A 12,807-nucleotide genomic window follows, 5' to 3' on the forward strand; every position below is an offset into this window, starting at 1 on the left:
GATGGACCTTTCTGTCCCCAGGCCACACATGCCGCCCTCCTCAGGGGCACTTGTTGAGGACTGTGCAGCAAAACACAATGCATGGTAGGAGCTCTGCCAGCTGGCACGCACCAAGGGCCTGGCCGGGATGAAGGGGACAGGTGGCCCCCCGGGGGGGCCCGTCCTTCAGGCCCGACAAAGTCTCCTTGCTCTGGGCTGGTGGGGAAGCAACTGGTTTCTCCCGGTACCTCCTTCCAGACTCCCTGGCTAGATCCCTTCCGGGTTTCACAACCCAACTGTCCAGCATGTGTGCTCACATGCCCACTGACACAGTCACACACACATTCACTCACACACTCATGTTCCAGACACACTCACATGCGCACACACATTGAGTGACAAACACACATTGACGCATTCATGCCTGCTCATTGACACACCCACATTTGCAGTCAGCACACACACGCACAATGACTCACAAACTCACACACACACTGACACACATTGACACACTCACAGTGTCACACACATTCAGCGACATGCATGCTCACCTTCAATGGCACAGCCTCATTCCCCCACACCCTCCCACTCACACACGCTCAGTGATGCAGTCACATGCTGTCACTTGGATTCACACACACATTCTCAGAAACTCATGCACATGCTCACACTGACACACACACGCACACGCTCAAACACACCCGCTCACTCACACTCACACCTGCTTGGGAATCACGGCACACACAGGTCCACTCTGAACAGGGAAAACCAAGGAGCCCTGACAGGCCCTGGCAAGGTCAGCCAAGCTCTATGCCCTCTCCTCTTGCCCTGTCCCCAAAATCTGGAGGGGCCCTTGGAAAGTGAGCAGTTGACTTGGCCCTGCTGAGACACAAGGGACGGACATGCTGGGGTTGTGCCTAGCCTGAAGAAGGCAGGGAGAACAGAGCACAGTGGGGGCCCCAGGCATGCCTGCAGGGCACCCCAATGGGACACACTACAAGGGTCCCTGAGACACCGGTTAAGCACCTTCAGGCCGAGGAGGCTGCAGGCCCAGCCCCAGAGACCTGCCGCCCCCTGCCCCTCCCCGACAGCCCCGCAAAACTACCCCTCCCATGCCTGCACTGGCCTGTGTATGCCTAGTGTCTCCCAGGGCCCCTGCCGCCCTGCAGACCTGCTGACTGCAGCTCTGCTCAAGCAGACAGGTCGCCTAGATCCAGGATTCCTCAGCCCAGGTGGGCAGCCACCCATTCCCAGCATTGGCTCTGAGGCTGCTTTGGGGGAGCCTGGCTATCATCTGAACCATGGGGATGGCCGGAGGCTCTGTGCTCCAGAACAGCCGGAGGAAGTGTGTGGACACAGACTGAGTGAGCCCCGGGAGACCATCGCCACGTCCAAGTCAATGATCCCGTCCCCTCCCCATACATGTGCAGGGAGGGGCCTATCACTTGTCCCAGTTCTGTCGCCCACAGACTCTGCGTTAGTTAAATGGCTGATCCAGGACTACCCTCCATTTGTGGCGAGCTCCCTGGCCTGTTGGGAGAGAGAGCCAGTCCCAGCAGGGCTCAGGAGGGCGGGTTCCAGGATCCTCAGGCCCCCACCAAGAACTGCCCCTCTGGCCACAGTGCTCAAGGAGGATTGCTGCCCTGGGGATTCAATCAGCCACTGCCCATGAAAACCAACATCCTGTCGCCAGGCTCCATGCAGCCCAAAGAACCCCACAGGCCTTCAGGGACCCTGCCCTGCGCACACCCCAGTGTCAGCCTGGCCACTGTGGCCCTCAGCCCACCCAACCCCATCCCCAGCAAACCTCATCCCCAGTCTCCCAGAGCAGAGGCGAGGCTGGCTGGAACACTGAATGAAGTTTATTGAAGAGAAACATGTACTGAAACCATTGAAGAGAAGGGAATCACAACACAGAGAGAAACTGCAAATGGCCACCACAGGACACAGGTCCCACACAGGTCCCGGGCCCCCTCCTCCTGGGGTTCCTGGCAAGACGCCTTGTCTACCCCACCTCCTGCTGCCGACCCTGCTGCCACCTCCCTCCTTCCTGAGGGCCCCAGGGTCCGCCTCTTGCCAGGATGGTGGACTCTGGCAGTGTCCACTGGCTTCAGGGAGCCCCCTCCCGAGCCCATCCGCTGGGGCAGGGCCCTGCCCTATAGCCCTCACAGGACACTGAAAACACAGCAGGGAACACCCCCCCAAGTCAAGGAAACTGAGTCACAAGTAACAACAGGAATAGAACGCCAAAGCACAAAGCTCCCCGGGGAGCCTCAGGCAGGGCAGCTCTGCTCTGTCCCAGGTCCGGTTCTTCCTCACACAGTCATGGTCACCATCATGGTCACGGGCACCATCGTGGTCATGCTCACCATAGCAGTCACAGGATGAGCGTCCATCGTGCCCTGGCGCCTCCTTCCACCATCTCCCAGGACTGTGCTGGGGGCCTCCGGGGAGGAGCTGCTCAGAGAAGAACACACACAGCTCCACGAGAACAAGCAGCCCCTGACCTAGATCTACACCAGGAAAGCAGAGGTGGTGCTCACGACAAGGGACAGATAGCAGCTAGCAGAGCCTGGGCTAGCAGGAAGCTCACAGCATGTGCCCCAGGCCCAGAGGCAGCCGCACCGATGGGCGCACAGCATACAACTTTGTGTAGGAACAATGGCTAGCGGTGGGTGAGTGGGCGTCTGCTGTACGGACGTGTGGGTCACTATGGGGCCTACAGAGGTGAGGGTGGGCTTCCCGGAACGGGGGGCAGTCTGCCCCAGGGATGGCAAGTGGAGGCCACCTCTTGGGAGATGCAGGCAGCTGTCACCCTTGAGAGGGCCTCTTTCCCCCATCTCTCCCAACACAGGACAAGGGGTGGGGGGCAGACATCTTCAGGCTGGCTGCTCAGGGCTCCCTCCAGGCCAGCTCCCCATTTGGTATCAAACGTGGTCATCTGGGTCACTGGGAAGGGCTGGTGGTGGTGGCCAGGGCCCATTAGGGGAGGTGGGAGGCACAGCTCCCAACATGGGGTGAGGGACCGGCCCTGGCCTGGCCTCTGTCTGCCTCCAGGGTGCTGCTGCCTGAGAGGAGAGGAGCCCTCAGGGCCCTCAGAGCCTATTTGCCCGGGGGGGACTTGGGCTTGCCCGCCTCCCCAGCCCCATCCTCATCCTCGTTTTCTGACTCCTCTAAGATGGGCTTGAGCCCCTCCTGGGGAGGCTCCTCAGCCTCGTGGCCTCCAACCTGGACAAGGCCCTCTGGCTCCCAGCTGGGACCTCCTGGGGCCATGTCGACTGCACTGCCCATCCTGGCTGGGAGGCCCCCAGGGGCTTCGGGGGACCTTCCCTGACCTAGGCCTTCAAGGCCTGCAGGGGCATTTTCATCCTCCCCAGTGGCAGGGGCAACCCTGGCGGCCTCTTTGGTGGCGGAAGCAGCCTCATCAGCATCTTCTGCTCCGGGATCAGCCTCGCTGGCGTCCCCCTGGGCTGGGGAGGCCTGAGCAGCAGCTGGGTCTTCACTCTCCACTGGGGCCGCTGCCCAGGCCACACCCTGCTGGCTCCTTGCTAGGGAGGCTGCCCACGCCTCCATGTCCCGGATGAGCCGCAGCAGCCTCAGGAAGCCAGGTGGCCTCCTCTCCAGCTGCATCCTCCTCAGGGTATCCTGGAGTGCCTCGCTGGGGCGGGCCCGAGACAGCACCTGCCGCAGTCGCAGGTGGTTGGCCATGGCTGGGTGGACGGCCCCCTTCTCCACGGCCTTCTGCAGCAGGCCTTCCAGGCGCACCACGAAGGCAAACAGCCCCTCCTGGGGCCCCTGCGTGCAGGTCAGGAACTTCATCCGCGAGGTCATCCATGTATCCCGGCTCCTAAACACCTGCCCCAGCGCCGTCAGGCAGTCCTGCGCAGAGAAGTCTGGATCTTCCTCCAGGAGGCCGCTCACGATATCCAGGGCCAGGCCATCCAAGCTGTCCAGCAGCCGCCTCCTTTTCTCCCTTTCCGACGCGTGGCACCACAGCTGCAGCATATCCTTGGCGTCCTCCAACCAGCTCTCAAAGGACTCTTCCACGCAGCCTGGCTGCTCCCTCCCGGAAAAGGGTCTCAGTTCCCGGTAGGCCATAGTTTTCACCAGAGGCCGCAGGGTCTGGCGCCATGACTGGGTCCAGGCCTCCACCACACCTGCACCTACTGCCTCACCTGCAGCTCCTGCCTCATCTTCACCTCCTTCCTCACCTGCGCCTCCTGCCTCACCTGCACCTCCTTCCTCACCTGTACCTCCTTCCTCACCTGCACCTCCTGCCTCACCTGCACCTCCTGCCTCACCTGCACCTCCTGCCTCACCTGCACCTCCTGCCTCACCTGCTGCTCCTGCCTCACCTGCTGCTCCTGCCTCACCTACACCTCCTGCCTCACCTGCGCCTCCTGCCTCACCTACACCTCCTGCCTCACCTATACCTCCTGCCTCATCTTCACCTGCAGATCTTTCCTCATTCACACCTCCTGCCTCACCTACAGATCCTGCCTCACCTGCAGCTCCTGCCTCACCTGCACCTCTGGCCACTGCTTGCCCCTGGGGCTGTGCAGGGAAACTGGGTATATCCTGAAACTCAGCATCAAGGGCCTGGGGCAGGGAGATCACTTTCCAGGGTCCCCCTTTGCCTGCTATTTGGCGGGGAATCAAGCTTTGGTTTAAACCCTCAGCGAATTCCACCAAGGCTGCCCTGGCCCCGAGCTCCTTTCTGAAGACCTTGATGAGCACTCGGTACCTGCCCAGGGGCGACAGGGCAGCCCGCACGGCCTCCTGGAACTCATGTTCCTCGCAGTCGTCAGGGATATCCAGGATGAGCAGAGAGCGCTCTGCGTTCACACCCATCCTCCTGCACCAGTCCTGAAGCATCGCCAGAGCCATCGCAGAGGACTTGAGGGAGGGAGCCTGATCAGACAGGAATGTGTGCTGACTCTTGCAGTCTCTGACGCAGCCTGTGAGTGCAAAGGGGAGAGAGGGACGTTGCTGCCAATCAACCCACCCCCACTACAGGCCTTTGCCCTCCCCTCCCAAGCACTGCAGCAGCCAGGGATCCACTCCCTCCCACTGCTGCAGCCCATGCACCCCCAAAGCCCTCCCCCAGTTGGTGACACTTAATCCCTTGGCACACACCCACCACCTCTATTGGGAGATCCCCTTTTGCCTGAGCTGATGTCCCCTTATCACACCACAACAAGTGCACCTCCCCCTCCCACCATCATCTGTAACATTGCAGCCAGGAGTCCTCCCCTATCCAAGCCCCTGCAACAGGTAGCTCTTCCCCCACCCAGAATCCCTGCGGCCAGTAGTCTTCCCCTACACAGATCTTCGCAGCCTGGAGTTCTTCCTTACCCAAACTGCAGAAGGGAAGCAGAGAGACCTCCCCTGTCTCTTTTCCAGCGCCAAACCAGGAGCCCCCTCCCTCTTTTGATCTTCCTCTTTTGATCTTCCGTGTAACCTGGCAACCCCCCTCCACGCCCCCCACACCTGCAGCCAGAAGTCCCCTTCCTCCCCCGAAAGCCAGAGCCCCCCTCTCTCCCACCGTCCCCTGCACCTCTGCAACGGCAGACCACCCTACCCCCCACCCCCGCCCCACCAGACTCCTGCAGCCAGGAGCCCCCTCCTCCTCTCTCTGCGGGCCCTGGGCCAGACCGGGACCCCCTCTCGCGCCCACTGCGGAGGCAGCGATCTGGCACCTGCCCAGGGCGCCCGCGGTCACTCTGGGGTCCCGCCGGAGCCTGCTCACTTTCTCCGACTCTGCGGACGCTGCGACCACCCGCGGAAAAACGCCGCCTTCAAGCTGTGGAGCCCACTCTGGAGGCCGCCTAGAGGCCCTGGAGCAGGAGGGTGGAAGATCGCGCCTCAGTCACGCGGCCGCGCTGCGCAGCGCAGGGGTCTCCAAAGCCCGCTGTGCTAAGACTACAGGGCTTCCCGCTTCTCCCAGAAGCCCCAGGTAGATGAGGAAGAAAAATTTCGTAGTCTCTGTGGAAGACAAGTGGCTAGACAGGAGGAGACATCTGTGTTGCCCTGGCAACGGGACCTGCATGGTAAGGGCTTAATGTTCCAAGGCTTGGAGCCTCTGGGAGCAACAGGCCCACCGATTGGCCCTCCACCATCAAAATGACCTCCATCAGTAATTGTGGCAAATTGCTGGGATGGGATGGACTAGAAGTCACGAGGAGGAGATCCTAAGACCAGGTCCCCAGGGTATTCACAGCCTGCCCTGCTCAGGCCTGGAATCCCTACAACATAGATTGATTGCTGGCTGTGTTCCTCATACCAGCTCTTTACCGGCTGGAGGCCGGCCTTCAACCACCTGGGCAGCCATTGCCTAGGAAAGCGTGTGGGCTTTCAATCAGACAGATGCAGCCTCACCTAACAGCTGGGTGGCCTATATCTGTCAGTGAACATGTATGCCCATCATCTGGAAATGGGCAATAAAACACTTGCCTTTTTATATATTGCTGGATATGGATTTCTAATTAATAGTTTTCCTATACTGTTCTTGAGGGATATTTTTCTGTAATTTTCTGGTTTTATATCATCTTTTTATCAGGATTTAGGTTTGTACTGGCCCCATAAACTGAGTTAAGAATTGTTTCCTGCTCCTCTATTTTCTGAAACTGTTGTGTAAAATTGGCAATTTTTGTTCCTTAAATATTTGCTGGAGTTCACCCATGAAATCATCTGGGCATGGATTTTTGTTTTATTTTTAGAAAAGTTTTTTGTTAATAAATATATTTATGAAGTATAGGGCTATGTGTTTTTTCTATTCAATCCATTGGAAGTTTTGGTAAATTGCTTTGTTTACAATGCATGTGTCAATTTTATCTAAGTTGTCAAAATTATTGTCATAAAGTTAATATTCCCTCACTATTCTTTTAATGCCTATATAACCTCTAATGATATCCCTCTTTCACGGCTGATATTAATGATTATTTTCTTTTTTCTTGATTAGCCTTCCTAAGGGCTACACATTTGGTTGCTCTTTTAAAATATGTGTGATTTACTTACTTTTAGTTTGTTTTCTATTTTGTTGATTTCTGCTCTTGTATCTCTATTATCTCCTTCCTTCTACTTATTCGAGATTTACTTTGCTATTCCTTTTCTAGCTTCTTTAGGTGGAATGTTTTGTATATTTACTGATTTATATTAAATATTAAATATATTTTATATATTTACTGATTTCTTGTCTAGTGGTGATATCAGTTGCTGAGGCAGAGATGATGAAATCTCCAACTATAATTGTGGAAATGCCTAGTTGTTCCTTTATACTGTCAATTTTTGTTTCATATATTTTGAGGCTCTGTTATTGGGTGCAAACATGTTTATGAGTTCTATGTGTTTCTGATTAATTGAACCTTATATAATTATTACCTTTATCTCAGGTGATACTCTTTGGAACTCCACTTTGTCGGCTATTAACATAGACTTTCCCACTTTTTTATGCTTGCCCCTTGCATGGTATATAATTTACAACCTCTTACTATCAACCCATCTGAGTCTGTATATTAAAATTGCATTTCTTGGAGACAGCAAAAGTCTTGCTCTTTTATTCATTCTGACAATCTCTGCCTTTTAATTGGAGTGTTTAGCCCATTTACATTGAATGTTATGTTTGATATGTTTGGATTTAGGTCTATCCTTTTACTATTTGCTCCATCTGATTTTTGTTCCCATGTTCCCCATTTCCTGCCTGGATTAATCAAATATTTTTTATAATTCACTTTTAATGTATCCGTTATCTTCTTAGCTATATCTCTTTGCATTTTTGTAGTGCTCACTCTAGAGATTACTATATATATATATATTTAACTTTTCACTGTCGACTTAAAGTTAATATTGTACATAAATGTAAGAAACTCTCCATCATATAGATTCACTTCCATTCCACCTCATCCTTTATGAGTTGCCAAACCCTAGTATATACTATTAAACTGTTTACTTTAAAGTCATATTATTATAAAGAAATTAAGAGCAAATAACTATTCATTAATATTTACCCACACATGTACCATTTCCTGTGTTCTTCATTTCTACCCAAAGATCAAAGATTTCCTCTAGTTTAATTTTTCTTCAGATTGGAAGACTTCCTTTAGTATTTCTTTTAGTGCAGTTCTGTTGATGAATTTTCTTAGCTTCCCTATATCTCAAAAGATATTTACTTCACCTTCATTCTTGAATTTGTTCTATTTCCCTAGCTATAGAGTTCTGTATTGGAAGGTTTTTTTTTCTTTCACCGTTTTAGAAATGTTGCTCCACTGTCTCCAGGCTTCCATTGTTTCTGATGAGAATTAAGTTCTTAATACACTCCCATATGTAGAGTCATTTTACTCTGACTACTTTCAAGATTTTTCTTGCCCTTCTTTGTTTTCAGTAGCTTGACTACAATGTGCCTAGATGTTGCTTTCCTTTGTAATTATCCTCTTTGTGGTTCACCAAGTTTCATTAAATTTGTAAATAATGGATTTCCTAAGAAAAATGATACTAGAGGAATTTTTCAGCCATTATTTCTTCAGATAGCTTTCCTTCCCCATTTTCTCTATCCCATCCTGGCACTCAAAATACACATTTGACCTTTATATATTGTCCCACAGACCACTGAGGTTCCATTCGTTTCTATTGTTGTTCCTCTTGGTTTATCCGAATAGATCATTTCTATTGATCTAGCTTCAAGTTCATGACTCTTCTGTCATCTGCAATCTGTTATTAAGACAATCCATTGAATTTTTCACTTTATGTTTTTCAGTTCCGGAATTACAGTTGGTTTGTTTCTCTTTTTTAAATTTTTATTTTAGGCTTAGGGGTACATGTGAAGGTTTGTTGCATAGATAAACACATGTCATATAGGTTTATTGTATGTATTATTACATTACCCAGGTATTAAGCTCGTACCCAATAGTTATCTTTTCTGTTCCCCTCCCTTCACCCACCCTCCATCCTCAAGTAGACCCCAGCATCTGTTGTTTCCTCCTTTGTGTTCATAAGTTCTTATCATTTAGCTCCCAGTTATAAGTGAGAACATGCAGTATTTGGTTTTCCGTTCCTGTGTCAGTTTGCTAAGGATGATAGCCTCCAGCTTCATCCATGTTCCTGCAAAAGACATGCTCTTGTTCTTTTTATGGCTGCATAATATTCTGTCATGTATATGTACCATATATTATTTATCCAGTCTGTCATTGATAGGCATTTAGGTTGATTCTGTATCTTTGCTATTGTGAATAGTGCTGCAGCAAACATTCACGTGCATGTGTCTTTAGGGAAGAATGCTTTATATTCCTCTGGGTATATACCCAGTAATGAGATTGCTAGGTTGAATGGTAGTTCTGCTTTTACCTCTTTGAGGAATCTCCATACTGTTTTCCACAATGGTTGAACTAATTTACACTCTCACCAACAGTGTATAAGGGTTCCCTTTTCTCCACAACCTCGCCAGCATCTGCTATTTTTTGACTTTTTAATAATAGCCATTCTGACTGATGTGAGATGGCATTTCGTTGTGGTTTTCATTTCCATTTCTCTAATGATCAGTGATATTGGGCTTTTTTTCATATGCTTTTTGGCCACATGTATGTCTTCTTTTGAGAAGTGTCTGTTCATGTCTTTTGCCCACTTTTTAATGGGGTTGTTTTTCTCTTGTAAGTTTATTTAATTTCCCTACAGATTCTGGATATTAGACCTTTGTCAGTTGCATAGTTTGCAAATATTTTCTCCCATTCTGTAGGTTATCTGTTTACTCTGTTGATAGTTTCTTTTGCTGTACAGAAGCTCTTAAGTTTAATTAGATCCCACTTGTCAATTTTTGTTTTTGTTTAGATTCATTTTGGTTTCTTTGTCATGAAATCTTTGTCTGTTTCTATGTCCAGGATGGTAATTGCCTAAGTTGTCTTCCAGGATTTTTATAGTATGGGGTTTTAGATTTAAGTCTTTAATTCATATTGAGTTGATTTTTGCACACAGTGTAAGCAAGGGGTCCAGCTTCAATCTTCTGCATATGGCTAGCCAGTTATCTTAGCACCATTTACTGAATAGGGAGTCTTTTCCCCATTGTTTGTTTTTGTCAGCTTTGTCAAAGATCAGATGATCGTAGGTGTGCAGACTTATTTCTGGGCTCTCTATTCTGTTCCATTTGTCTATGTGCCTGTTTTTGTACCAGTACCATGCTGTTTTAGTCACTGTAGCCTTGTAGTATAGTTTGAAGTCAGGTAATGTGATCCATCCAGCTTTGTTCTTTTTGCTTAGGATTGTCTTAGCCATTCATACTCTATTTTGGTTCCATATAAATTTTAAAATAATTTCTAGTTCTGTGAAGAATGTCATTGATAGTTTGATAGGAATAGCATTGAATCTGTAAATTGCTTTGGGCAGTATAGCCATTTTAATGATATTGATTCTTCCTATACATGAGCATGGAATGTTTTTCCATTTGTTTTTGTCTTCTCTAATTTATTTGACCAGTGTTCTGTAATTCTCATTGTAGAGCTCTTTCACCTTCCTGGTTAGCTGTATTCCTAGGTATTTTATATTTTTGTGGCAACTGTGAATGGGATTGCCTTTCTGATTTGGCTCTCAGTTTGGTTGTTGTTGGTGTATAGGAATGCTTCTGATTTTTGTGCATTGATTTTGTATCCTGCAACTTTGCTCAATTTTTTTATCAGCTGAAGGAGCTTTGGGGCCAAGACCATGGGGTTTTCTAGATATAGAATCATGGTGTCCACAGATAGAGATAGGGTGACTTTCTCTCTTCCTATTTGGATGCCCTTTATTTCTTTCTATTGCTTGATTGCTCTGGCTAGGACTTCCAATACTATGTTGAATACAAGTGGTGAAAAAATGTATGCTTGTCTTGTGCTGGTTTTCAAGGGAGGAATGCTTCCAGCTTTTGCCCATTCAGTATAATGTTGGCTGTGGTTCTTATTATTTTGAGTTATGTTCCTTCAATATCTAGTTTATTGAGAGTTTTTAACATGAAGTGATGTCGAATTTTATCAAAAGTCTTTTCTGCATTTATTGAGATAACCATGTGGTTTTTGTCTTTAGTTCTGTTTATGTGATGAATCACGTTTATTGGTTTTCATATGTTGAGCCAAACTTGCATCCTAGGGATGAAGCCTGCTTGATCATGGTAGATTAGATTTTTGATGTGCTGCTGGATTTGGTTTGCAAGTATTCTGTTGAGGATTTTTGCATTGATGTTCATCAAGGATACCGGCCTGATGTTTTCTTTTTTTGTTGTGTCTCTGCCAGATTTTGGTATCAAGATTATGCTGGCCTCATAGAATGAGTTGGGGAGAAGCCCCCTCATCCTTAATTTTTTGGAATAATTTCTGTAGGAATGGTAACAGATTGTCTTTGTACATCTGGTACAATTTGTCTGTGAATCTAGCAAGTCCTAGGCCTTTTTTGGTTGGCAGGCTATTTATTAGTGATTCAATTTCAAAGCTTGTTATTGATCTGTTCAGGGAATCAGTTTCTTCCTGGCTCAGTTTTGGGTGGATGTATGGGTCCAGAAATTTATCCATCTCTTCCAGGTTTTCTAATTTGTGTGCATAGAGGTCTTTGGAGTAGTTTCTGATGGTTGTTCTTAGTTTTGTGGGGTCAGTAGTAACATTCCCTTAATCATTTCTAATTGTGTTTATTTGGATCTTCTCTCTTCTTCTTAATTCATCTAGCTGGTGGCCTATTTTATTAATTTTTTCAAAAAACCAACTCCTGGAATTTCAAGCCAGTGGGTTTTATCTTGTGAGGTGCTGTGGAAGTGGGGGCTACAGGCTGTTGCTGCTCAGCCCCCTAGATTCAGCCTCTTTCCTAGGGGTATGTACAGGAGTCTAACCTTCCACTTTGCCGAAGCTGCAACTACTTTTGCCAGAAAGCCCAAGTATCTAAGGTTCCAGGTTCTCCACACATGCCTGAGCAGCTGCTCTGCCAAGAGCCGTGGCTCTGTCTGTCAGACTGAAAACTGAAAGGCCCTGGTGGAGTGGGTTCACAAGGAGATCTGCTGACCCGAGGGTTGCAAAGATCTGTGGGAGAAGCGTGGTTTCCTAGAGTCGCTCATTCACTAACCACTTTCCTGGGTAGGGGAGGATCCCCTGGCTCTGTATTGCTCCCAGGTGGGCCATTGTTCTATCTTGCTTTTCTTCGTTCTCTGTGGGTCAAGTTGTTTCCTTGATTAATCCCAATGCAAGTACCTGGATGTTTCAGTTGAAGGTGGTGTATTTACTCACCCCTTCTGTTCCTCTCTGTGAGAGCCACACATACTACCTGCTTCTAGTCAGCCATCTTGGCCACTCCCCCAATTGGTTCTTTTCAATAGTTTCTTTTTCTCTACTAAAATTTCCTATTTAAAACTTCATTGTTATTCTCTTGGGCCATGTTTGTATATATTTTACATTTTTACACTTTTACCTTTTACATATTACACATAACATTTACATTTCTACACTACACAATTGGTTTTGTGTAAATCATAATAAACACATCAGCCAAAGTGATAAGTAGGTTGGTGTATATAATTCATTCATTAATTTATTCATAGATCCACCCATTCAACAAGCATTTACAGTGCACCTACTGTGTCAGGCATTATTCTAAGTCCTAGAAATTTAGAGACAAATTAGAAATAGTCTCTGTTCTTAAGGAGCTGCCAGAATGGTAAGAAGAGGCAGGCATGTAAACAAATTTAGTAATACAATTTACTGGGGGTAGTGATAGGGTATGTACAGAGTACAGGGGGATACCAAGTGGGCAGGTCATACCTGGAAAGGGTCAGGAAAGTCCTCACAGGGAAGGTACACCTTGCATTAGGATAGAGGAGGAAAGATAGAG

The 12,807-nt window shown here is 48.5% G+C and overlaps 1 protein-coding gene across 2 annotated transcripts; it reads right to left on the bottom strand.

Moving 5' to 3' along the window:
- Positions 1-1,823: 1,823 nt before the first annotated feature.
- On the bottom strand, positions 1,824-6,246 carry PNMA6F (PNMA family member 6F). 2 transcript variants are annotated; one of them, XM_024353184.2, is made up of 2 exons: positions 5,729-6,246; positions 1,824-4,937 (listed from the first exon to the last, which is right to left on the bottom strand). In XM_024353184.2, exon 2 carries the CDS (start codon positions 4,864-4,866, stop codon positions 3,082-3,084), a length of 1,785 nt encoding a protein of 594 aa, XP_024208952.1. In that variant the 5' UTR covers positions 4,867-4,937; positions 5,729-6,246; the 3' UTR covers positions 1,824-3,081. The 2 variants fall into 2 exon arrangements, with proteins under 2 accessions (XP_024208952.1, XP_024208953.1); XM_024353185.2 differs by having other exon boundaries at positions 5,679-6,246.
- Between the last annotated feature and the right edge of the window lie 6,561 nt (positions 6,247-12,807).

This window comes from Pan troglodytes, chromosome X, assembly GCF_028858775.2.
Source record: "Pan troglodytes isolate AG18354 chromosome X, NHGRI_mPanTro3-v2.0_pri, whole genome shotgun sequence".
In the NCBI taxonomy this organism is placed as follows: domain Eukaryota; kingdom Metazoa; phylum Chordata; class Mammalia; order Primates; family Hominidae; genus Pan; species Pan troglodytes.